The 24688-nt window shown below is 49.1% G+C and overlaps 2 protein-coding genes across 2 annotated transcripts in view; one reads left to right on the top strand and one right to left on the bottom strand.

Moving 5' to 3' along the window:
* EVPLL (envoplakin like) overlaps positions 1-4596 on the bottom strand; it is a 16080-nt gene extending 11484 nt beyond the window's left edge. Inside the window, 4 exon segments of the mRNA XM_054670988.2 lie at positions 594-721; positions 809-963; positions 1330-1428; positions 4349-4596. Coding sequence (XP_054526963.1) covers positions 594-721; positions 809-963; positions 1330-1392 — 346 coding nt within the window. The 5' untranslated portion in view covers positions 1393-1428; positions 4349-4596.
* On the top strand, positions 2674-24688 carry LOC129137716 (glucose-induced degradation protein 4 homolog). The gene is made up of 7 exons (XM_054671132.1): positions 2674-2787; positions 3031-3069; positions 13483-13590; positions 16074-16130; positions 18242-18343; positions 21217-21347; positions 24545-24688. Exons 1-7 carry the CDS (start codon positions 2674-2676, stop codon positions 24606-24608), a joined length of 615 nt encoding a protein of 204 aa, XP_054527107.1. The 3' UTR covers positions 24609-24688.

The raw sequence follows: 24688 nt of genomic DNA, 5'->3' as shown, positions 1-24688 counted from the left end.
TTCTGCAGTGGCCCCTGAGTCCCACTGGTTCCCAGACGCTGGGCTCAGCCTCTGAGAAGTCTCCAGCTCCAGGCTCCATCCTGCCTTGTCTGTGACCCAGCCTCAGTGCTTCCTGCCTGGACACCTCCAGCCAAGCTCTAGGGCCCTCAGAACGCCCTGCTGCACCCAGGCCCTTCCCCACTGTTCCTCTATTGTCATGATGACACCCCTTCTGTGTGGCATCAAAGCACAACTCCTCAACCAGGGATCAGAATGCCCCATGTCCTGGCTCTGCCCACCTGGCCAGAAATCCCCACTTCCCATCGAATCCTAGGCTTCCTCCTGGCAGGTGCCTTTGCTCCTTCTTTCTGGAATTGTCCTCTCCTCATTACTTCACCCTGACCCAACCGAGCCCTCTCACCCCTCAGGTCTCTTCATGTGCCTCCTCCTGCAGGAAGTCTTCCTTGACTGCACTGTCTCCTCTGCTGTCTCCCTGCCCAGACCCCTGAGCCACCCCTATACCCTGACTGTTCAAGCCTACAGTCAGGCCCTGGGTTAAATGCAGTTCCGTATCACCCTCTGATCACACTGGGGTGTGACTTTGAGCTCCTGACCTGTTTCTGCTCCAGCACGTGTGCCCAGTCGACCCTGGATCCCACGTCGGGGCGGCAGCACCATCTTCTCGTACAGGGCACGGTACTCGGCACACTCCTGGGTCACCTGCTCGTGCAGCTGCTCGATGCTGTCAAGAAGCCGACCCAGGCCGGCAGGTCAGGGCTGGGCCTGGGTCTTCCCCAGGGACCCCCAGCCCTGCCGCAGCCCCACTCACTCCTTCTCAGTCTCCTCAGCCTGCGGGTGCTTGAGCCGCCGGGCCTCGTCCTCGTCCAGGAAGAGGTCCTTGAGCAGCACCTCGGCCTCCTTCAGGCTGCCGCCCGTCTCCTGCTGGTGCTGCAGGGCCTGGCTCTGCTCACTGTTCAGCCGGTCCTGTGGGCAGGGGATGGGCAGACTCGCCAGGGCCCAGAGCCCCCACACCCCAGCTGCCCATCACTGTGCGCCTGAGCCCCACCTTTGGGACCCCAGCTATGCTGGCCAACCTCGAGGCCCACGCCAGGCACAGGGTCAGGCCCAGGGCGTCCGTGGGGCAGGTGACAAGGACACAGGGGAGCCCAGCAAAGAAGGAAGCTGAGCCCTCTCTCCCACCGTGTGTTAGGGGACAGGCGGTGCAGGACAAATGTCATCTGTCCCATCTTCACCATCACCAGGGGGCACTCAGGGAGTGCCAGGCCTGATGATGGGCCTCCCATGCCACCCAGCCTGCCCACACCCTGCCAACTGCTGCCGGGTTCTCACCTGCTGCAGCCTCTTCTGCGTCTCCAGGATGTCCCGCTCCACCTGGTCGGCGTTGGCTTGCATGCGGGAGATGAGCAGGGCCAGCTCCTGGGTGGCAGTCTTGGTGGGTGGAGGGGACAGTGGGCAGCTCGGTGGAAGAGGCCCCTCTGTGCCCCATCCAGGTGGCGTCCCCTGCCCTCCCTCCACCCCATCCTGCTCCCACAGCCTAGCTCACTGCCCTGACTTTGGGGTCTCTCTCTGCAGGAGGCTCTGTGAGCTAGACCAGGTTGGGGGTGTTAGCACTGCCCCGCCACATGAGGGGTCAAAAGGTGAGGGTCTCAGGTCTGTGTGGTGCTGGGGGTCAGGCGGCCTCGGTGTCCCAGCCTCAGCCAGCTGTGCTGGCAGTGAGTTCCCGACCCCACCCAGCTGCCTGCCACTTCCCCCCCGTGAGCCGGTAGTACCTGAGCCAGCCTGGCTGGGCCCTGGGAGGGGCAGTTGGGCTGGCTGGGGCAGGGAGGCAGCAGCATGCCCCCCACCCCCACCTCCTCCCACTCCAGCCCTGTGTTCCCCTATACCTCCTCCACCCCGGGGAGCTTTGCCAGAGTGCGGGCTTCAGTAGCCATCTAGAGGAGCCTCACACTGTCAGAGCCGGGGAGGGGAGGCAGGCACAAGAGACTGCTGGGCACCCTAAGATTCTCCAGAGTTGAGGGTTCAAAGCCCAGATTGGGCCCTGACTTGCTCTGAGTTACGTGGTCAGGGACGGAGGGGAAACCTTGCTTCCACCCCAGGGCTTTTTCTGTGCATTCGCCCTGCAGCCTCCATAGAGCACCTGCTGTGTGCATGCAGTCACTCTGTGGAGGTCACGTGGTCAAGCAGACCTAAGAGAGGGCAGATTGGTCCAAGCCTCATGAGCACAGTGCCTTATGGGGGATCATTATCCTGGGGCAGGGGAAGCCTTGAACTGGGTCAAAGGATGGGCCCCCCCAGGCAACGGGACAGTGCTGGTGAAGGCACAGCAGTCTGGAAGAACTCTGTGGCCAAGACAGCCTGGTTTCATCTTTCTCCATCATTAATGCTGTGTGACCTTGGGCAAGTTACTCAACCTCTCTGTGCCTGAGGTTCCTCACTCGTAAAGCAGGATTTTAATAAAAATATCTATGCCTTAGGGCTATTGTGAGCATTAATTGAATTTATCTGTCTGAAACATCCAGTGCAGGCCTGGTGCAGAGTCGGCACCCCGCATGTGTTAGTTTTTATCCCACTAGAGGGCTAGTGCCTTGAAGGCAGGGGCCTGTTGGTTCTGTCTATAGCGACATCTGCAGTGCCTAGAACAGTCCTGGCATGCAGTAAGTGCTCAGTAAGTTCATGTCAAACGAGTGGATCGCACGTGAGGTGATCCAGAGCCAACAGGGCCCTGAGGACCGAGCTGCCCCAGGCCAGGAGCGCACTGCTGGGGAGCCTGCCTGGACAGTGGGAGCTGTAGGTGCTGGGCCCTGGGCGCTCCTGCTCAGGTCCCGCCTCCTGGGATGGCTGCTCCCACCAGGAACTGCACACTCCACCCTGGGTGGGGCTCAGGTGCCCCAGGGAGGACAGGTCACTCAGTGAGAGTGTTAGCTGAGAGTCTTAACCAATGTATTTCCCGTCGGCCCAGATGCCCAGCCTCGGTGTCTGTTGGTGCCTTGATCCCTATCGGGGTAATGGGCACCCCCACTCCCACACCAGCCTTTCATCCCTGAGCTTATCTCGACACCCTGGACCCAGGTGGGCTGCCGCCTCCTCTGCAGATGAGCTGAAGCCAGTGAGTGGGAGGAGCACCACCCAATCCATCCACAGAGAGCTGAGGCTGGGCCCCAGAGAACCGGGTGGTCCAAGGGAGGCCCAGTGCCCCCTGCACCACACCCACTGGAAAAGGAAGCCCCAGCTCTATTTTGTTCTGTTTTAACAGACAGGGTCTTGCTCTGCCACCCAGGCTAGAGTGCAGTGGAGTGATCACAGCTCACTGCAGCCTTGACTTCCCAGGCTCAAGTGATCCTCTCACCTCAGCCTCCCAAGTAGCTCTGACTACAGGCATGCACCACTACATCCAGATAATTTTTATATATTTTTTATAGAGATGGGATTTCGTCATGTTGCCCAGGCTGGTCTCCAACTCCTGGGCTCAAGTCATTCACCCGCCTCAGCCTCCCAAAGTGGTAGGATTGCAGGCATGAGGTATTGCACCAGGATTCTTTTTTTTTTTAAAGACAGAGTCTCAGTCTGTCACCCAGGCAGGAGCACAGTGGTGTGATCATGGCTCACTGCAGCCTCAAACTCCTGGGCTCAAGCAATAGGCACGAGCCACCACCATACCTGGCTGTTTTTTATTTTTATTTTTTTCTGGAAACAAGATCTCCCTATGTTGCCCAGGCTGGTCTCAAACTCCTGGGCTCAAGGAATCCTCCCGCATTGGCCTCCTGAAGTCAGGGATTATAGGCGTGAGCTACCGCGCCCGGCCATGAACCCCTAACTCTTCAATACAACAAGGCCCTGGGTGAGAACTCTGGGGAGGGCTCTGGCTTAGGCAGGAGGCAGCACAGCCCCTGCGTCCCTACCCCAGGGATCCCACCCCACCCCCTCAGTCCTCATGCCCTGCACCCAGGCTCCAGGGGTCATCCCAGCCAAGCAGAGCCTTGGGGCAGAGCTGCAGTCACACAACCAGGCTCTCCTGTGTCCCAGCCTCTGGCAGAGGAGGTCATCAGTGCAGGCTCCTGTCCGGCACTTCTCCCGCTGAGCAGCATCAATCTGTGGCCCACAGGCCCCCTTAGAGGATGTAGGGAGCCCCAGGCCATCCCCTGCCTCCTGCCAGGGCTGAAGTTCGGCCTGGGCCTGCGGCTCCCAAGGCAGGGAGAGAGTCCACCCCTGGGCCCTTTGGCCTCGGGACACCAAATGCCAGCACGGGGCTGGTCCCGGGCTCTGGGCCGCCGCCAGGTGGCTCAAGGACCTGGGCCTGGCACCACCCCCACCCTAGCTCCCTGGCTCCCCATCCCCTAGTCCCACTCACCAGCTGTGCTTGCTGGGGGAGCCTTTGGGGGACCCCTTGGCTGGGGAGCCCTTCGGGGACCCCTTCCCCTGGGAGCCTTTGCTCAGTCCCTTGAACATGGTCATAAAGGCAGGTGCTGGCTCAGGCTGGGCTTGGCTGGTGAAGGAGGGCAGGAGGGCAGGTGGGAGGCAGCGGGCGTCCTTGCTGGCTGGTCAGCTAAGTCTGGCAAGGTGGGGCGGCTGGGCATTGGGGAAGGGAGTTTCTGGGAGGCCACTCCCTGCAGGTGAGGCAGCAGGCGGCCCGGCCCCAGGCCTGCCGCGCATGCACCCACAAAAACCACACTCATGCCTGCTCTTGCATAACCAGTCTGGGAGGAAAGGGCACAGCCTTGAGGGTGGGGCCGAGCCTGCCCGACTCCCACAGAAGGTTTGGACTTGTTACACCCACATGCCCAGGGGAGCGCGGTGGCGATCACACCCAGATAGGGAAGGAGCTGGGCCAGGACAGATGGGTCTGGAGACAGACGTGCACATGCAGGCGCAGGCTCAGCGGAGAGGCCCCAGCTCCGGAGCTCAGGATTAATAAACATCTCCAGCCAGCTCAGAGGCCCTGCTGCCAGGCTGGCCCCCACCCACAGCTCTCAATCCCCCAGGAGACGAGGGGGTGTCCTGCCAGCCCAGGGCCTGGCTCTGTGTTCTCCACTGACATGATGGGGCAGCCAGGGGACGTTCACTCCAGACAACTGGCACAAGGTCCATTTTTTTTTTTTTAAGAGACAAAGTCTCGCTCTGTCACCCAGGCTGGAGTGCAATGGCACGATCTCGGCTCACTGCAACCTCTGCCTGCCGGGTTCAAGCGATTCTCCTGCCTCAGCCTCCCGAGTAGCTGGGATTACAGGTGTCCGTCACCACGCCCAGAAAATTTTTGTATTTTTAGCAGAGAAGGGGATTCACCATGTTGGCCAGGCTGGTCTCGAACTCCTGACCTCAAGTGATCCACCCGCCTTGGCCTCCCAAAGTGCTGGGATTACAGGCATGAGCCACCGCGCCTGGCCCCATTTTATAAAGTGTGCACAGTGCAGCAGCACCAGGGCTGGCTTCAGGTGCCACTAAGCCTGGGCTCTGGCTGAGGCCCGGGAGCCCGATGCACTTGGCTTTTCCTACCTGCCTCTTCCCCCACCCAGAAATGGCCCCTGGTGGCTTTTATGAAGTCAGATTGAGTGGCAGAGAGTGATGCCAGCTTATTGGTCTTTTCCTCACACTGGGGACCAGGGCTGCTGCCTTTTCCTTCTGTGGTGACCCTCAGCATCTTCAAGAAAGGGGCGATGGGACCCCCCTTTCCAGGCGCTCATTTTACTGGCCCAGCGTAACAGGCCCCTTCTGCAGAGGTGGCGTCGCTTTCCAGGTCATTCCTGAAATCCCCGTGGTTTTTGTGGAAGGAGGGCTTGAGGAGGAGCCAGGGGATGGAACAGGCGGACTGGGTGACATCACCTGGTCATCCTGGCAGGCCTCGCTGAGGACAAAACAGCCTGGCAGGAGAGAAAGGTCCCAGCAGATGGGGGAGACCAGGGACCAACACCTGATACTGGCCTCAGGCACCCATGGGATAGAAAAGGCCTGTGCCCTTTTTGGGTGAATCTCATGGGAAGCTCCTGAACTCAGCCATGGAGAGCGGATGCAGTAAACCCCCATTCCTAGAGGTGGAGGAGCTGACAGGGGCAGTGGGGGTGGGGAGGGCAGCAGAGGCCCCTGACAGCAACGAGGAAACAAAGTGGTCTCCAGTGTCCTCAGCTCCCGGCCCATGTCTTGAGTGAGATGCCAACAGAGATGACTGGCCACTCAGCCTCTGCCCCAGCCTGCTCCCACTTTATTCCTGGTGACACTTGTCTTCTAACCACTCATTGTACGCCTGCAATCAACTGTCTTCAGAAAGGAGCCGTTTGTGTGAATGACTACGGGGGCCAACGCCAGCCTCACCCCTGGCCTCCCTGACTCACCTTTTCTTTTCTTTTTTTTTTTTTTTTTGAGACGGAGTCTCACTCTGTCTCCCAGGCTGGAGTGCAGTGGCACCAGCTCAGCTCACTGTAACCCCTGCCTCCCAGGTTCAAGCAATTCTCCTGTCTCAGCCTCCTGAGTAGCTGGGACTACAGGTGCACACCACCACACCCAGTTAATTTTTGTATTTTTAGTATAGATGGGGTTTCAGCATGTTGGCCAGGCTGGTCTCGAACTCCTGACCTCAGGTGATTCGCCCACCTCAGCCTCCCAAAGAGCTGGGATTACAGGCGTCAGCCACCGAGCCCGGCTGCTTCACCTTTGAGCTTGGCCCCTCCCTGGGAGGTGGCAGTCATTGGAAGTGGGGCCCTGGGGAGAGGAAGGGAGAGGGAGAAGAGGAGGTCAGAGCGAGACAACATGAGGAGGACAATACTTGCCTTTGCTGAGTCTGAACAGGGAGGAAGGGCCCACAAGCCAAGGAATGCTGGTGGCCTCTAGAAGCTGTAATAGGCAAAAAAAAAAAAAAAGAAAGAAAAAGAAAGCATTCTTCCCTAGAGCCTCCAGAATAAATGCTGCCTAGCTTACACCTCGATTTTAGTCCAGTGAGACCCATTTCCTATTTCTGACATCAAAAACTGTAAGTAATGTAAACTGCATTATTTTAAGCCACCAAGTTCATGGTAATTTGTTACAACAGCAATAGGAAATGTATACAGTGGGTCATGGAGCCTGGGGTGTGAAGTAGAAGAGAGGGAAGTCGGATTATTTGGCTAGGCTTCATGTTAATGAAAGAGGTTACAGCAGTCATTCCAATCGAGGCAGTATTCTGTTGCTGGATCACCACACCTGTAGGGTATTGTGAACTGGAATGCCATTCTAACAATTATACTTATTTTATAAAACACTCCAATATATTGTGTTGTATATTTTGTGTAACAGGTGTTAAATTTAGTCGATGTAGGCCGGGCGCGGTGGCTCACGCCTGTAATCCCAGCTCTCAGGGAGGCTAAGAGGCGGGATGATAGCTTGAGCCCAGGAGTTCCAGACCTGCCTGGGCAATATAGCGAGACCCCGTTCTCCAGAAAAAGGAAAAAATAAAAACACACACAAAAGACAAAAAAAAAAATAAGCGTAACTTCCCTCAAAGCAACAACCCCCCCCCCTTTAAAAAAGAAAGAAAAAGAAAAAGGATAAATTTAGTCGATGTAAAACATTAAAATAATCTTTATAATCTTTTTTTTTTTTTTTTTGGAGACAGAGTCTCACTCTGTGGCCCAGGTTGAGTGCAGTGGCACCATCTCGGCTCACTGCAACCTCTGCCTCATGGGTTCTCCTGCCTCAGTCTCCCGAGTAGCTGGGACTACAGGCGCATGCCACCACATCTGGCTAATTTTTGTATTTTTAGTAGAGACAGGGTTTCGCCATGTTGGCCAGACTGGTCTCGAACTCCTGACCTCAAATGTCCACCCTCCTTGGCCTCCCAAAGTGTTGGGATTACAGGTGTGAGCCAACGCACCCAGCCTGATAACTTTTAAAATTATAAGTCTAGTATATGGTTGCCGTAGATAATAGTAAAATGCAGAAAACTACAATGAATCTTTGAATAAATTTTGTACCTGTATTTGGGTTTTTTTCTTTTCCATTTATGTTTGTTAAAATATCGATTTTTTATTTTTATTTTTTGTTTTTGAGGAAGAGTCTTGCTCTGTCATCCGGGCTGGAGTGCAGTTGTGTGATCTCAGCTCACTGCAACTTCCACCTCCCAGGTTCAAGCAATTCCCATGCCTCAGCCTCCCGAGTAGCTGGAATTACAGGCATGTGCCACTACACCTGGCTAATTTTTATATTTTTAGTAGAAATGGGGTTTTACCATGTTGGCCAGGCTGGTCTTGAACTCCTGACCTCAGATGAACCACCCACCTTGGCCTCCCAAATTGCTGGGACTACAAGCATGAGCCACCGTGCCTGGCAAAAATATCAAATTTTTAATTTATTTTAATTAAACTATAATTTGGGTTTTAGTCATAGTAGTTGCCTTCCTCACGTATACAATATGGAAAAGTATCTACTAAAATGGAGATAGGCCAGGCACGGTGGCTCATGCCTGTAATCCCAGCACTTTGGGAGGCTGAGGCAGCTGGATCGCCTGAGGTCAGGAGTTCGAGACCAGCTTGGACAACATGGTGAAACCCCATCTCTACTAAAAATACAAAAATTAGCTGGACATGGTGGCGGGCACCTGTAATCCCAGCTACTCAGGAGGCTGAGGCAAGAGAATCGCTTGAACCCAGGAGGCAGAGTTTGTGGTGAGTTCAGATCATGCCACTGGACTCGAACCTCGGCAACAGAGTGAGACTTCGTGTCAAAAAAAAAAAAAGGAGATAAGTGTCAAAAAAAAAAAAAAAGGAGATAAATGGCCTCTTAGCTACCTCACATTCACAAACAAGCACAGCTTTTTTGTTTGTTTGTTTTAATTTTTATTTTAGGCTTGGGTGTACATGCGCAGGTTTGATCTATAGATAAACTTATGTCACGGTTTACCTATGTAACTGTTGTGGAGATTATTTTGTCACCCAGGTACTAAGCCTAGTACTGAATAGTTATTTCTTCTGCTCCTCTCCCTTTTCCCACCCTCTACCCTCAAGTAGGCCCCATTGTCTGTTCTTCCCTTCTTTTTTTTTTTGAGATGAAGTCTCGCTCTGTTGCCCAGGCTTGAGTGCAGTGGTGCAATATCTGCTCACTGCAACCTCTGCCTCCCAGGTTCAAGCAGTTCTCCTGCTCAGCTTCCCAGGTAGCATGTACCACCACACCAGGCTAAATTTTTTTTGTACTTTTGGTAGAGATGGGGTTTCACCATGTTGGCTAGGCTGGTCTTGAACTCTTGACCTCAGGTGATTTGCCTGCCTCAGCCTCCCAAAGTGCTGGGATTACAGGCTTGAGCCTATTGTTTCCTTCTTTGAGCCCATGAGTTCTCATCATTTAGCTCCTACTTATAAGGGCGGTATTTGGTTTTCTGTTCCTGCATTAGTTTGCTAAGCATAACGGCCTCTAGCTCTACCCGTGTTCACGCAAAAGACATGATCTCATTTCTTTTTATGGCTGCATGGTATTCCTTGGTGTATATATACCACGTTTTCTTTATCCAATCTGTCATTGATGGGCATTTAGGTTGACCCACTTTTTACTATTGTGAATAGTGCTACAGTGAACATTTGCATGCATGTATCTTTATAGTAGAATGATTTATACTCCTCTGGGTATATACCCAATAATGGGATTGCTGGGTCGAATGATAGTTCTGTTTTTAACTCTTTGAGGAATTGCCACATTGCAAAACGGAGCTTTAAAGTTTGTTTTCATGCCTTCCGGAAGTGAAATTCTAGAAATGTAAAGAATAAATATGAAATAACATTCTTTTTGCACTTTTGAGCCATCCTTCAGTCAAGAGAGGCGACCTTTCCGGGGAACCCAGCAGCTTTCAGGGGGTACCTGGGAGCCCAGCCTTTGGGGGCCATGGGCAGGCCCCCCACTTACTCATTACTTGGGTTTGGAAGGGTTGGAAGCTCCAGCTGAAGTTGTGCTAGACTTGTGCTTAACTAGGGAGACAGGTCACACCTACCAAAACTCACAAAAACAAAAGTGCCAGTTTTTGTCAGAGAATGAGAGTCCTGTATGTTCCAGAAGTTCCTGTTGACTTATCGGCCAATTGAATGTGAACCCCCCAGAAGACAGGTCTACATGGAAAGTCGTGGTACCTATCACCACACAGTTTTGGGTGAGCCTGGAATCAGTGGGAGGATTAGTTGGGGGACTTAAATGTCTGACAACAGCCAGACCCACCAAGGGATGCCCACTCCTGCTTTTGCTGCCTCTGTTACTCATTTCTCGATATCCTTTCTTCTGACATGGTTTTTCGTCCGCTCTATAAATTACCCCTCATTGGGCTGTAATAAAGTGCTTGAATTTCCTGTTCCTGCTCTGAGAATATTTTATCTTTTCAGTGACTTCTGTACACACTGAATCTCATTTATTAGGTATTTATTTTATTTAATTCTCAAAGTTTGAGGGTACCCTGTAGTTACCCTGATATACTGCCTAAAGTATGTTTACAAAGAAGTCAATGCAGAATTATTCATTAAGAAAACTAGTGATTTAAACCATAAGTGTTTTAATCATATTAGGACCTCCTCCCCACCCCTCCCTTTTTTAAAAATAGAGACCGGGTCTTACTATGTTGCCCAAGCTGGTCTTGATCTCCTAGGCTCAAGTGATCCTCCTGTCTTGGCCCCCTAGAGTGCTGGCATTACAGGTGTGAGCCACCAGGCTTGGCCTTGTATTAAAACCTCTTTATCATTTCATCCTATCCCTTTCAAGGAAGTTCAGAAAAAAGATTAAAGCTTGAAACTTGGAAAAATAATATAAACAGTTTGTAGTTGGCTCATGCCTGTAATCCCAGCACTTTGGGAGGCCGAGGCGGGTGGATCACGAGGTTAGGAGTTCAAGACCAGCCTGGCCAAGATGGTGAAACCCGTCTCTACTGAAAATACAAAAATTAGCCAGACGTGGTGGTGGATACCTGTAATCCCAGCTACTCGGGAGGCTGAGACAGAGAATTGCTTGAACCCAGGAGGCGGAGTTTGCAGTGAGCCAAGGTTGTACCACTGCACTCCAGCCTGGGCGACAGAGCGAGACTCCATCTCAAAAAAAAAAAAAAAAAAAAAAAAATAGCTTCTAGTTTAAAATCTCAAATGCAGGTGCTGATTTATTGAGAACTTTTTTCCTTAGTAGTCTTTCCTAGAACAGATTATAATTAAAAGTTAGTTTATACCGGCTGGGTGCGGTGGCTCATGCCTGTAATCCCAGCACTTTGGGAGGCCGAGGCGGGTGGATCATGAGGTCAGGAGATCAAGACCATCCTGGCTAACACCATGAAACCCCGTCTCTACTAAAAATACAAAAAATTAGACAGGCGTGGTGGCATGCATCTGTAATCCCAGCTACTTGGGAGGCTGAGGCAGGAGAATCACCTGAACCCGGGAGGCAGAGGTTGCAGTGAGCCAAGATTGCGCCACTGCATTCCGGTCTGGGCAACAGAGCAAGACTCTGTCCCTCCCCCCAAAAAAAAAAAAAAGTTAGCTTATACCTTAAAAATTAGGTTTACATTTAGGAAAATTTCTCCTCTCTCATTTTTTCAGTCTATGTATTTAAATATTTATGTGAAGAATCCAGCAACAGTGTTAGGATAGGGGGGTTGTGGGTTTGGGGCAGTATTAGATTTATCATATTTTAAGGTCACTGTTAAGGAAACAGATCCCCTCCCTGGTGTCATCCTAAAGCAGGCCTCCTGAGCCACCTGCAGCGGTGGTGACGTTCTGTTTCCTGGGAGCCTCTGCGCCAGTGGCTTTTACTGTGGCAGCCTCTCTCAGGAAGGTCCTATACTACATGCAGGCCAGGTTGGTAGATGTGGCAAAGCCATCAGAATGAGGTGTTTGATGCAGAATAAGAGGGGCTTACATCTGATCTGAAGGAAAAACGTGGGCCTTCTGCAGTCCTTGACGTTAGGACTGTAATCTGTGGTTTTCCAGGCCAGTGACTCTCATAACCATGCTCCTGGCAGACACCAGGGGCTTGGCAAGGTAGCCTGAGAGGTGGGTGCTTGGTTGGTTTCTACAAATGCAGAGAAATTGTAGACTTTTTACGGTGTTAACTTTTTGTCTTATTAATCTTTTTTAAAATCATTGGTGCCTACTTATTAACGCATGAACAAAGAGCAATTAACAAAGCACCCACGCCAGCACACGGCTTCTTGCTTACGTTTTCAACGGTGTGGTTTTTACATTCAGACACGATTTACATATGTTTTTCCTCATATAAATTGTTTTTAGTTCATATGTTTTTCCTCATATAAGTTGTTCTTAGTTCATGTGACAGAATTAAACGTATCCCTATGTATCAAGGTATTCTAAGACTACCTTCAGGGACCATTTGTATAGTTCATTACTAGAAGTTTCTCTGAACATGTAGAACACTGAAAAAAAGTATTTACTTTTTTTTTTTTTTTTTTTTTGAGACAGAGTTTCACTCTTATTGCCCAGGCTGGAGTGCAATGGCGTGATCTCGGCTTACTACAAACTCCGCCTCCAGGTTCAAGCAATCTCCTGCCTCAGCCTCCCGAGTAGCTGGGATTACAGGCATGCGCCACCACGCCCGGCTAATTTTGTATTTTTAGTAGAGATGAGGTTTCTCCATGTTGGTCAGGTTGGTCTTGAACTCCTGACCTCAGGTGATCCTCCCACCTCGGCCTCCCAAAGTGCTGGGATTACAGGCGTGAGCCACCGTGCCTGGCCAAAATAAAAGGCATTCTAGGCTGGGTGCGGTGGCTCACACCTGTAATCCTCGCACTTTGGGAGGCCAAGGCAGGTGGATCACCTGAGGTCAGGAGTTCGAGACCAGCCTGGCCAACATGGCGAAACCCCATCTCTACTAAAAATACAAACATTAGGTGGGCGTGGTGGCAGCCACCTGTAATCCCAACTACTCGGGAGGCTGAGGTAGGAGAATCACATAAACCCAGGGTGTGGGAGGAGGTTGCAGTGAACCGAAATTGTGCCATTGCACTCCAGCCTGGGCGACAGAGCAAGACTCTGTCTCAGGAAAAATAAAAAAGTATTCTACCCCAAAATCCACCCTGGAACCTTGGAGAATTGGTGTAAAAGGGACAAATGACTGAGCCAGTTGGAGAACCAGTGGCTTGAGGGAGCCTTAGTGGTAGACACAGTGATTTTGGAGCCTCTTTGGGTCTAACCTTGGAAAGTAAAATCTACCAAGTTATGATCTGCTTTGTATGCTAGAATATTAAAAATTTATTTGTGGAAACATCCAAATTATTTTCTAAGAGACTAGCATGTAACAATTGAAGTCAAAGAAGGGCTGTCTGCTGCTGGCAAAATCCAGGAAACCCTTCATTCTCTGGGTGATTTAGATTCAGGTCCATTGCCACAGCCTGTTGGCAAACTGGCTGTGATCTAACTCTGGTTTGGATTGTCAGGTAGCAGTGTCTAGGTACCGGAAAGAAGTTAAAGCAAAGTTTATTCTTCCTTTGTAAAAAGGTTAAAAACTCTCACTCAACATCTTATTTTGATATTTGGGTTTTTACCATAGGAGTATCCAACCCTTACAACCTTCTTCGAAGGAGAAATAATCAGCAAAAAACACCCTTTCTTAACTCGCAAGTGGGATGCAGATGAAGATGTTGATCGGAAACACTGGGTGAGTAAATCTGATCTGTGCTGGGTCATCCAAGGGCTGCTAGAGAATTGAAGAAATGCTGGGAGCCAGAGACCTTGTCCCTTATTGAGGATTACTGGGGCTTTGCAACCAAGTAAAAGGTTGCACTGCACACAGACCTCAGTTATTCCATCTTCCTTATGAGGACAGTTTAAATACGATCTGACCTGCTGCTTAAATAGCAAATGGTTGTCTGATGATAGCAACCCCAGAGTTCCAGCCAAAACTCTGCTCAGCTATCAGAATCTTAACAGTGTCCCCCCATCCTTCCCACCTGTTTGTCCATCTTCTGTCCACTGTTCCTTTCAAATCACCTCTGCTTGGGGAAAACCCTGTGAAACATGCAATGATGACCTCCGGCTTCGGGGCTGGCATGAGATGGAGATGATGTTGTGGGAATCTGCCTGCCCGCTGGCTTATCAGGGCAGAGCCACATCATTTCTTTTTATCCTGGCTGCTGACAGACAAGTATAGTCTTGTCTTAAGTACACCACTATAAATCCTGCTGCCCCCCTTTTTAACTGTCAAGTGTAGAGCATTCTCACTCAGCAGTAGTGAATGCTTCAAGACAGTTAGTGTCCTGGGATCTTTTCATTTGTTGTCATATAAGTACCATGTCTTCAAAAATCAGTGTCTTGGCTGGGTGCGTTGGCTTGCGCCTGTAATCCCAGCACTTTGGGAGGCCGAGGCGGGCGGATCACCAGGTCAGGAGGTTGAGACCATCCTGGCTAACACAGTGAAACCTCGTCTCTACCAAAAATACAAAAAATTAGCTGGGCGTGGTGGTGGGCACCTGTAGTCCCAGCTACTCTGGAGGCTGAGGCAGGAGAATGGCGTGAACCCAGGAGGCGGAGCTTGCAGTGAGCCGAGATTGTGCCACTGCGCTCCAGCCTGAGCAACAGAGCGAGACTCCGTCTCAAAAAAAAAAAAAAAAAAAAAAAAAAAAATCATTTTCTCAACCTGTCTAATAGCCTTTTGCTTTAGTTGACCATGGTGATGGTGAATTTTTGTTTAACATTGAAGAAGTTCAATGGGTTTACCCTCCATAAACCAACCAGAAATGGCTGTGTCAGTAGCAAAGATTCTAGAACTCGTTCTTCCCATTGCCTCTCACACCTGGCTATCTAAACTCTCCCCTGGTTCTGGCATAGCAGTCTGTGGAGAGAACTCCCGCAGACCCTTGTCTTGAGTTCACCTCACTAGAGATCAGTTGCTTTGCTTACTAATGTTTTTTATTTGTTTATTTTATTTAAAAAAAATTTTTTTTAGAGTTGGGGTCTTGCTCTGTCGTCTATGCTGGAGTGCAGTGGCATGATTATAGCTCACTGTAGCCTCAACCTCCTGGGCTCAAGTAATCCTCCCACCTCCGCGCCCCGAGTAGCTAGAACTACAGGCACGTGCCACCACACCAAGCTCATTTTCTTTTATTTTTGTAGAGACAGAGTCTCCCTATGTTACCCAGGCTGGTCTTGAACTCATGATCTTAAGTGATCCTCTTGCCTTGGCCTCCCAAAGTGCTGGGATTATAGGTGTGAGCCACTGCACCCAACCTGTTTTTTTGGTTTTTCTTTTATGGGGGTTTTTGTTTTGTTTTGTTCTGTTTTGTTTGGTTTGGTTTTGAGACAGAGTCTCAGTCTGTCACCCAGGCTGGAGTGCAGTGGCGTAATCTCGGCTCACTGCAACCTCTGCTCACTGCAACCTCCGCCTCCCAGATTCAAGTGATTCTCATCTCTCAGCCTCTCAAGTAGCTGGGATTACAGACGTGCACCACCGTGCCTGGCTAATTTTTGTATTTTTAGTAGAGACAAGATTTCGCCATGTTAGCCAGGCTGGTCTTGAACTCCAGGCCTCAAGTAATCCTCCTGCCTTGGCCTCCCAAAGTGCTGGGATTACAGGCGTGAGCCACCATGCCCAGCCCCAAGCTGTTTTTCACTTGAGTAAAAAAAGGAGATCTATCAAATACTGAGGTTCAGTTAAATTTAAATTTAAACTTGAGCTTTTTAAAGCGTTTTTTGAATTCTATACATTTTGATTGTTGTAGCAAATGGACACTAAAAACTAGACAGTCATTTGTGTCTCTCTGTGATACAAGAGAATGCACAAGACCTGAGTATCCAGAAGGTTGGGGGAGCCCAAGTGGTGTATGAAGGTGCTGGCCACCAACAGGTGGAGTTGGAAGGGCTCCCTAGTACCATCTGCGCCCACCCCTGCCTAGGGCTAGGCTCTTCCTGCATGGCTTGCTGCCTCACGAGATGGCTCCTTCCTCTCCTGTACAGTCCCAGAGTAGAAGCTTCTTCCTTGTAGTAAACCACAGCCTCTCTCCCATTCAACTCTATTTTCCATTTCATATTGGTCCTGCAAAAAGCAAAGTCTTTGAGGCCCAGTGACACTCAGTTTTAGGCTAGGTTGACCACAAATTAAATACTTGGAAAGCAACTCTTAATTTTCCCATTGACTTCCATTAGAACATTGGAAGATATCTGGATCTGCAGACTCTGCTAGACTGGACTGAAACATTTTGGGTGAGAGAGGAACTAAGAAGGCCACCCTTGGTACTGGCATGTGAGGTGTGGTTGAGCCAGGGAGCTGAACCTATGGAGTGCTTCCTCCTCCAACAGTTTGTGGCTGCTTTTGTAGTACTCAGCATTTCCCCTAACTTTCACCACTCATGAAGGACTCCCAGGTTCCCACGTGGGACTCCTGGAGCTCTGTACTGCACCTGGGTTTGTCTGAGATTTACAATGTCTAATACACTTCACCTAGGCTGTCATTTTTTCATTATAAACTAGAATCAGAGATATTGTATTGCATCCTCAGATTTTCCTGAGTGGTATTTAAGTTGCTATTATAGTGGTACTATAAAGTCAAGATTCCATATATTCAGTCTACATAGGATAAAAATGTCTATGTGACACCAGGTGTGGTGGCTCACGCCTGTAATGCCAGCACTTTGGGAGGCCGAGGCAGACGGATCACCTGAGGTCAGGAGTTCGAGAACAGCCTGGCCAACATGGTGAAACCCCATCTCTACCAAAAATATAAAAATTAAGCAGGCATGGTGGCACACACCTGTAATCCCTGCTATTCGGGAGGCTGAGGCAGGAGAGTCACTTGAACCTGGGAGGCGGAGATTGCAGTGAGCTAAGATCATGCCATTGCACTCCAGCCTGAGCAACAAGAGCAAGACTTTGTCTCAAAAAATAATAATAAAATAAATCTATGTGACAAAATCTATGACTTAATATCTCTGTATCTTGATTTTTTATTTAACATGTTTTCTTATCAAATTAACACATGCTTGTTTAAAAATATTTGAAAAAATAGAAAAGCTGGAGGAAAAGGAGTCATCTATGGCAACACCTAAAACTAAAATAGCTGTTAACCTCTTCCTGAATCTCTTTTGGGTATACGGTGTATACTTGTTTTTTGTCTTTTTTTAAAAAAATGGGATCATAAAATACAGTTTTGTAACCTATTCCTAATCTCCTGTTGTAAATGTAGTCAGCCCTCCATATATGTGGGTTCTGTATCTGTGGATTCAACCAGCCACAGTTTGAAAATATTTGAAAAAAAAAATTGCATCTGTACTGATGATGTATAGATTTTTTTTTTTTTTTGAGACAGAGTCTCGCTCTGTTGCCCATGCTGGAGTGCAGTGGCATGATCTCAGCTCATTGCAAGCTCCGCCTCCCGGGTTCACGCCATTCTCCTCCTCAGCCTCCCAAGTAGCTGGGACTACAGGCGACCACCACCACACCCAACTAATTTTTTCATATTTTTAGTAGAGACAGGGTTTCATCATGTTAGCCAGGATGGTCTTGATCTCCTGACCTTGTGATCCACCTGCCTTGGCCTCCCAAAGTGCTGGGATTACAGGCGTGAGCCCCCACACCCAGCGGATGTATAGATTTTTTGTTCTTGATATTTTTCCCTGAACGATACAGTATAACCACTATTCACTTAGTATTTACATTGAATTAGGTATTATAAGTAATCTAGAGATGCTATAAAGTATAGGGGAGGATGTGTGTAGGTTATCTGCAAATACTGCACTGTTTTATATCTGGGACTTAAGCATCTGCAGATTTTGGTATTCATGGGGGTCCTGGAACCAATCTCTCACAGATATCGAAGGACAAGGCTATCATGTGTTTCTAGTGTCTGCTTAGCTAGCTGGCCCAAGCCCCTAGATCATGCAGAGACACAAGCTTCACAAAGCCCTCTTCTCTGAGACTGGGCAGGCTGTTTCTAAACTGTTTTGCATGGCTCTTTTTGCTACTTTGGATTTACTTGCAGAGGTCTTCTCATTAATTTTTCTTAGCTTTCGTCTGTTTATTTTGTCTGTCTGTTCACCATTCCCATCCTTTGGCCTTTTCCTCAGCCATGTTAACAAGGCAGGTGTAGGGCAGTGGGGCCCCAGCTGGAGTCCAGGTATCTGCCCCAGGGTTGAGTCTCCATTCAATGGGGTGACCATAGGGCCCCATCTGTTACTTGGTCTTAGCTGCCCTTTTGGGAGCCGCGTCCCTAGCTGTCATGCCTTGGGAAGGTGAGTTTACCTGGGCACATAAGCATAGTTCTGAGAGCAGCCTCTCCTTCTCTCAGTCAATCGGCACACTCTCTTTTCTGCTTTCAGGGCAAGTTTCTGGCTTTTTATCAGTATGCAAAATCATTTAACTCAGATGACTTTGATTATGAAGAGCTGAAGAATGGAGACTACGTCTTCATGAGGTGGAAGGTAAGTTCCCACCAGGTGGCCCTCCAGACTCCCAGCAAGCCAGGCCCTGTATTGCACCTACATATCCACTCTAACCAAGGGCTCCCCATGTCCAGTGCTCGTCACAGCTGGTTGTCATGGCAAAGTCTTCATGGCAGGGTCTTTGCACGCCTATAAAAAGTGGGCCCAGCTCCAGGGCACGCACTGGTTAACTGCTGATGTCCCAGACAGCTCTTCCTCGCTGTGCTTTTGGTGGGTAGCAAGTGGATTTGGGCCTAGGTGGCCGCCTCTAACATTGTCTTCTCCCTTTCCTTTCTCCCACCCAAGAATCTTGTTGAACCCCCAAGTTGAATCACTCCAAGTGTTCTGTGGATTCAAGGCAGAGCCAAACTTGCTTTGAACTTAGTCATCAGTTGTACCCAGATCCCTCTACACGCTTAAACACCATCTGTGGGCCGGGTGCCCTCCACCACATCCTTTTCCCAGAGCTCAGGAAAGTCTCACCTCCTCTACTTCCCTCCAGCTCAGGAAATGAGGGACCGGGAATGGAACACGGGTTTTTGACTCAGCAGACCTCAGAGAGCCCCACCTGACTGACTTGATGGATTGGCTTTTAGCTGCGAGGTCATTTGTGCTCCCTGCTTTGATAACGTGATATTTACAGCCCCAGAATAGCAAAATCAGGAAGCCAGTTTGTTAAATAACTTTGAGAACATACCAACCCCTAGTCCCCAGTCTGCAGGGAAAAAGTCGTTTTATCTTGAAATCTTGTCAGCTTTCGTAAAGATGAATCATATTGAGTTGCCTTTCCTGGTCTTTATTTTGCATAACTAACCACTTTAGGAAGTGGGGATCGGCCGGGCGTGGTGGATCACACCTGTAATCCCAGCACTTTGGGAGGCTGAGGCAGGCAGATCATGAGGTCAAGAGATTGAGACCATCCTGGCCAACATGGTGAAAACCCATCTCTACTAAAAAATACAAAAAATTAGCCGGGCATGTTGGCATGCCCCTGTAGTCGCAGCTACTCAGGAGGCTGAGGCAGGGGAATCACTTGAACCTGGGAGATGGAAGTTGCAGTGAGCTGAGATCATGCCACTGCACCCCAGCCTGGCGACAGAGCAAGACTCCATCTCAAAAAAAAAAAAAAAAAAAAAAGAAATGGGGATCACTGGGCACCGTGGCTCATGCCTGTAATCCCAGCACTTTGGGAGGCCAAGAGAGCCAGATCACGAGGTCAGGAGTTCGAGACCAGCCTGGCCAATATGGCGAAACCCCGTCTCTACTAAAAATACAAAAATTAACCAGGTGTAGTGGTGCACGCCTGTAATCCCAGCTACTCGGGAGGCTGAGGCAGGAGAATCACTTGAACCCAGGAGGTGGAGGTTGCAGTGAGCCAAGATTGCGCTACTGCACTCCAGGCTGGGTGACAGAGCAAGACTCTGTCTCACCAAAAAAAAAAAAAAAAGAAGAAGTGGGGATCACCACTCTTTCAGTAGGTTGCCAGATGCAGAGAGTAAACAGGGAACAGTATGCTCCCGAGCTTGCCATCTAGCGGGAAACATGTCAACTAAACAACCTGTTAAAGGAAGTTTATTGTTTGAATTTTGTTTGTTTTGAGACGGAATCTCACTCTGTTGCCCAGGCTGGAGTGCAGTGGCACAGTCTTGGCTCACTGCAACCTCCGTCTCCCAGGTTCAAGCAAGTCTCCTGCCTCCGCCTCCTGAGTAACTGGGACTACAAGCGCGTACCACCACGCCTGGCTAATTTTTGGGTTTTTTTATTTGTTTGTTTGTTTTTTGAGACAGTCTCACTCTGTTGCCCAGGCTGGAGTGCAATGGCGCGATCTCGGTTCACTGCCACCTCCCCCTCCCGTGTTCAAGCAATTCTCCTGCCTCAGCCTCCCAAGTAGCTGGGATTACAGGTGCCCGCCAACATGCCCTGCTAATTTTTTGTATTTTTAGTAGAGACAGGTTTTCGCCATATTGGCCAGGCTGGTCTCGAACTCCTGACCTCAGGTGATCCACCCACCTCAGCCTCCCAAAGTGTTGGGATTGCAGGCCTAAGCCACCACACCCGACCTGAATTTTAAATTAATTTTAAAAGCCACAATTTTAGAAGTTGAATAAGGAATGGGAGAGTGTCTTAAATTTGTTTAAAAAGCAATGGGCTTGTTTTGCCTCCAAAGAATGTCTCAGGGTGGCTCATCTGTGGTCCTTTAGTAGACCACCTGAGGCCCTGGAGCTTCTGACCTCATCTCTCTGGGAAAGTAGGTGCCAGGACCTGGGTTTCCAGCTTTCAGCTCCAGCAGAGGTGGCAAGCTTGCCTCTCTCCTAAGGTCCCTGGTAAAGAACAGTACCATTCTGACTACTGCTTTTGACAAGGCGTCAAGCTCTTGGAGGGGGTGTCACAGGGGCTACTGGCAACTGCTTTGCACTCAGAATGGCCCACAGACCTACAGAAGCGACTCACTGTTCTAGATGTTATCAAGCATCTGTTGACAGTTATGAGAACTGGAGCAGAAACTTCGCTCTTCCCAGGTTGATTGTCTGTGGTCTCTGAAAGATAGAGAGGCAGGCAGACAGGCAGGTGAGTAGGTATTGATTTATATATTAGATGTTTCGGCCATGGTACCTTCTCTGAATTGCTGATCCTAGTGAGCTCAAGACACAGTTTGTCACTTTAGTATATAGAATACTCCAGGAGCACATGGACGCTTTTTAGAAGTCAGGCTGAGACCCCACGGGCCCGCCATCACCCAGCAAGTCTAGGTTAGACTATGAGATCCTATATTTTTCTCGAGTGGTCCTTAGAACCCCCTGATGCTTAACAGGGAGGCCCCGTGGGTGGTCAGAGAATGCTATCTGTTACTGACCCTCTTCATCTGTGTGCAGGAACAGTTTCTGGTCCCAGATCACACGATCAAAGACATCAGTGGTGCTTCTTTTGCCGGGTTCTACTACATCTGCTTTCAGAAGTCAGCAGCCTCCATAGAGGGCTACTACTACCATAGGAGTTCAGAATGGTGAGGACCTCTGAGGCCAGAGGCCACAGGGAGGGCTTGCTGCCCAGCTGGCTCTCCCTTGGCTCATCAAACCCAAAAGCAACATCTTAGCCTGTCTCTGTATAGATTCTGTGCTTTATTTGGATGCTGAGAGCTTATTTCAGTGATCTCAGTTGCTCACAATAAGGCCTTATCCCTATGCACAGAGCAGAGTAAATGAGATGAAAATGAATTATAGGTGAAAGAACTCATTTCTAAGCACTTTTAAGCAATACTGTATTTTTGGCAATGTTTATCTCAATCTTGCTGGTTTTTATTTAATCCTTGCAAATTGAATTAGTAACTAAAATGTGAATTGATCCAGTACTGGACAATGTGAATTTTGCTGTCAGCAGCTTTTTAAATTTTGTGGCTGCATTCCTTAGAGTTGGTCCGACATGCACTTGATTTAAGGCTCGTGACCTGGGGGCCTGTGAGTGGACAGTCCTGTCCAGTGTGTCACCAATAGTAAAGGACTGAACTCTGCCTGAATGCTAACTTTTGCCACCTTTTGAGGGATTCTCCTGCCTCCTTGCTGCTTTTTAAGCACCTTGCTGTCCCCGGAGGGCAAACCATATGATAAAATGCCTGATTTCCTCTCTGAAGGTAAAAATTCTTTCTTTCCGGTATTTAACACTTTGTTATATGTGAAGTGATCCTACCCTAGATTCCTTGTTCAGTGGTAACAAAATTATATCTGCAAGTAAATGCCAGCCCTGTAGCCACGATTTTTAGGCTTTCAGTAATGGTTTTCACGCAAGTTTGTAAAACTTTTATAATCCTTTTTAAAAATAACAGCTGGCCGGGCGCAGTGGCTCACGCATGTAATCCCAGCACTTTGGGAGGCTGAGGCGGGTGGATCACGAGGTCAGGAGATCGAGACCGTCCTGGCTAACACGGTGAAACCCCATCTCTACTAAAAAACAAAAAATTAGCCAGGCATGGTGACAGGCACCTGTAGTCCCAGCTACTCGGGAGTCTGAGGCAGGAGAATGGCGTGAACCTGGGAGGTGGAGCTTGCAGTGAGCCGAGATCGGGCCATTGCACTCCAGCCTGGGCGACAGAGCGAGACACCATCTCAAAAATAAATAAATAAATAAATAAATAAATAAATAAATAACAGCTTTGGTCCGGGCACAGTAGCTCACGCCTGTAATCCCAGCACTTTGGGAGGCCGAGGTGGGCAGATCACGAGGTCAGGAGTTTGACACCAGCCTGGCCAATATGGTGAAACCCCGTCTCTATTAAAAATACAAAAATTAGCCAGGCGTGCTGGTACGCACCTGTAGTTCCAGCTACTCAGGAGGCTGAGGCAGGAGAATCACTTGAACCTCGGAGGCGGAGGTTGCAGTGGGCTGAGATTGCACCACTGCACTCCAGCCTGGGCGACAGAGTGAGACTGCATCTCAAAAAAAAAGTGTACAAGTCAGTGATCTTTCCTATATTAATAGAGTTGTGTAACTATCAAGTTTAGAACATTTTCACCACCATAAGAGGAAACCCCATACCCTTAGCCATGATCCCAAACTCCTCATCCCCTCTGAGCCCTGGGCAACCACTAGTCTTTCTCTTACGTATGTATAGATTTGCCTATTCTGGGTATTTTATATAAATGGAATCCTACAAAATATGGCCCTTGCTTCTGGCTTTTTTCACTTAGCATAATGCTTTGAAGGTTCATTCATGTTGTACCATGTATCAGAACTTCTTTTTTATTGCCAATTAATTTTCCATTACAGGTATATACAACTTTTTTTTTGAAACAAAGTCTCGCTCTTGTCCCCCAGGCTGGAGTTCAGTGGCACGATCTCGGCTCACTGCAACCTCCGCCTCCCAGGTTCAAGCAATTCTCCTGCCTCAGCCTCCCGAGTAGCTAGGATTACAGGCGCCTGCCACCATGTCTGGCTAAGTTTTGTATTTTTAGTAGAGACGGGGTTTTGCCATGTTGGCCAGGCTTGTCTCGAACTCCTGACGTCAGGTGTTCCACCCGCCTCGGCCTCCCAAAGTGCTGGGATTACAGGTGTGAGCCACCGTGCCCGGCCGGTATATACCACATTTTATTTATCCATTCATTATTTAGTGGACACTTAGATTGCTTCCATTGTTTAGCTCTTGTGAATAATGCTGCTGTGAACATGGGTATATCTGAGTTCCTGCTTTCAATTCCTTGGACATATACCTAGGAGTGAAATTGCTAGGTCATACGGTATTGCTATATTTAACTTTATGAGGAACTGCCAAACTGTTTCCCACAGCAGCTGCACCATTTTGCATTCCTACCGGCGTGTATGAGGGTTCCAGTTTCTCCACATCCTCCCTGGCACTTGTTATCATGTCTCTATAATTATAGCTACCCTAGTGGATGTGAAGCAGTATTTCATTGTAGTTCTAATTTGCATATTTTTGATGGCTAATGCATATTTCTTTCCTGATAATTTGTTTTTGGTAAGAAATAAGCCGCTTTTTCCTACATTCTTCCACACTCCTGTATGAAACAAGTAGGGGAGAGCCAACATGCTAGACATTGACTCTAAATGTGCCCGAGGTTGTCATCCCAGCATGTAGATTGTCTGCCCCTATTTCTCCTCCCTCTGCATGACTCCCTGGAGCACCTGCCAACAGGGGAGGCAAACACCTCAGATATCACTAATGTTTTCCAAGCCTAATACCGTACCTAGGAAAGTGAGAAAATTTAAATGAAAGGTAAAATACAGTTTAAGGCAGTAGTGAAATGAATTTTTCTACGCTCTCTTTAGATACCATGAGAATCAGTTTATGCCTATGCTAGCCATAAAGTTCTTAGGATGTGACAGCCTGGCATTACATGCTACAGCAGGAGAGGGCAGAGCAGCCGGTGAGGTTAGGGCTTGGGCGTGGGTCTCCATCTTCTCCCACAGCTTATTGAGGTCTCCTTTTTATAAAACCTACCATAGTTAACTTCATGTTTAGAGCAGAATGAAAAAAAACATTCATCTTGTGCATGGTTCAGGAGGATTAACCAAAAAAAGAAAGAATGAATGAAATCAAACTAGGTTCAACTTGAGAAATAGAAAATGAATGTGCATTTCAGTCCAAGTATGTGACTTGTTGGGTGCTCTGCTTTTTGAGGGGTTACTAATGTCCTTTGCTCAGGGTGCATTAGATGACTACCTACCGTTTCTGTCTCCTCCCCCTTGCAGGTATCAGTCCCTCAATCTAACCCATGTTCCTGAACACAGTGCACCCATCTATGAATTCCGGTGACAACGGTTCAGAACAGCAACCAAATAAAACTGAACTTGGCAAAAAAGAACTTTGCCGAGAAAATTGTGTACCTGCCAGAA

This window comes from Pan troglodytes, chromosome 19, assembly GCF_028858775.2.
Source record: "Pan troglodytes isolate AG18354 chromosome 19, NHGRI_mPanTro3-v2.0_pri, whole genome shotgun sequence".
Taxonomy (NCBI): Eukaryota; Metazoa; Chordata; class Mammalia; order Primates; family Hominidae; genus Pan; species Pan troglodytes.
Note: the sequence above shows the minus strand (reverse complement) of the source record. Positions and strands in the feature narration are given on the sequence as shown.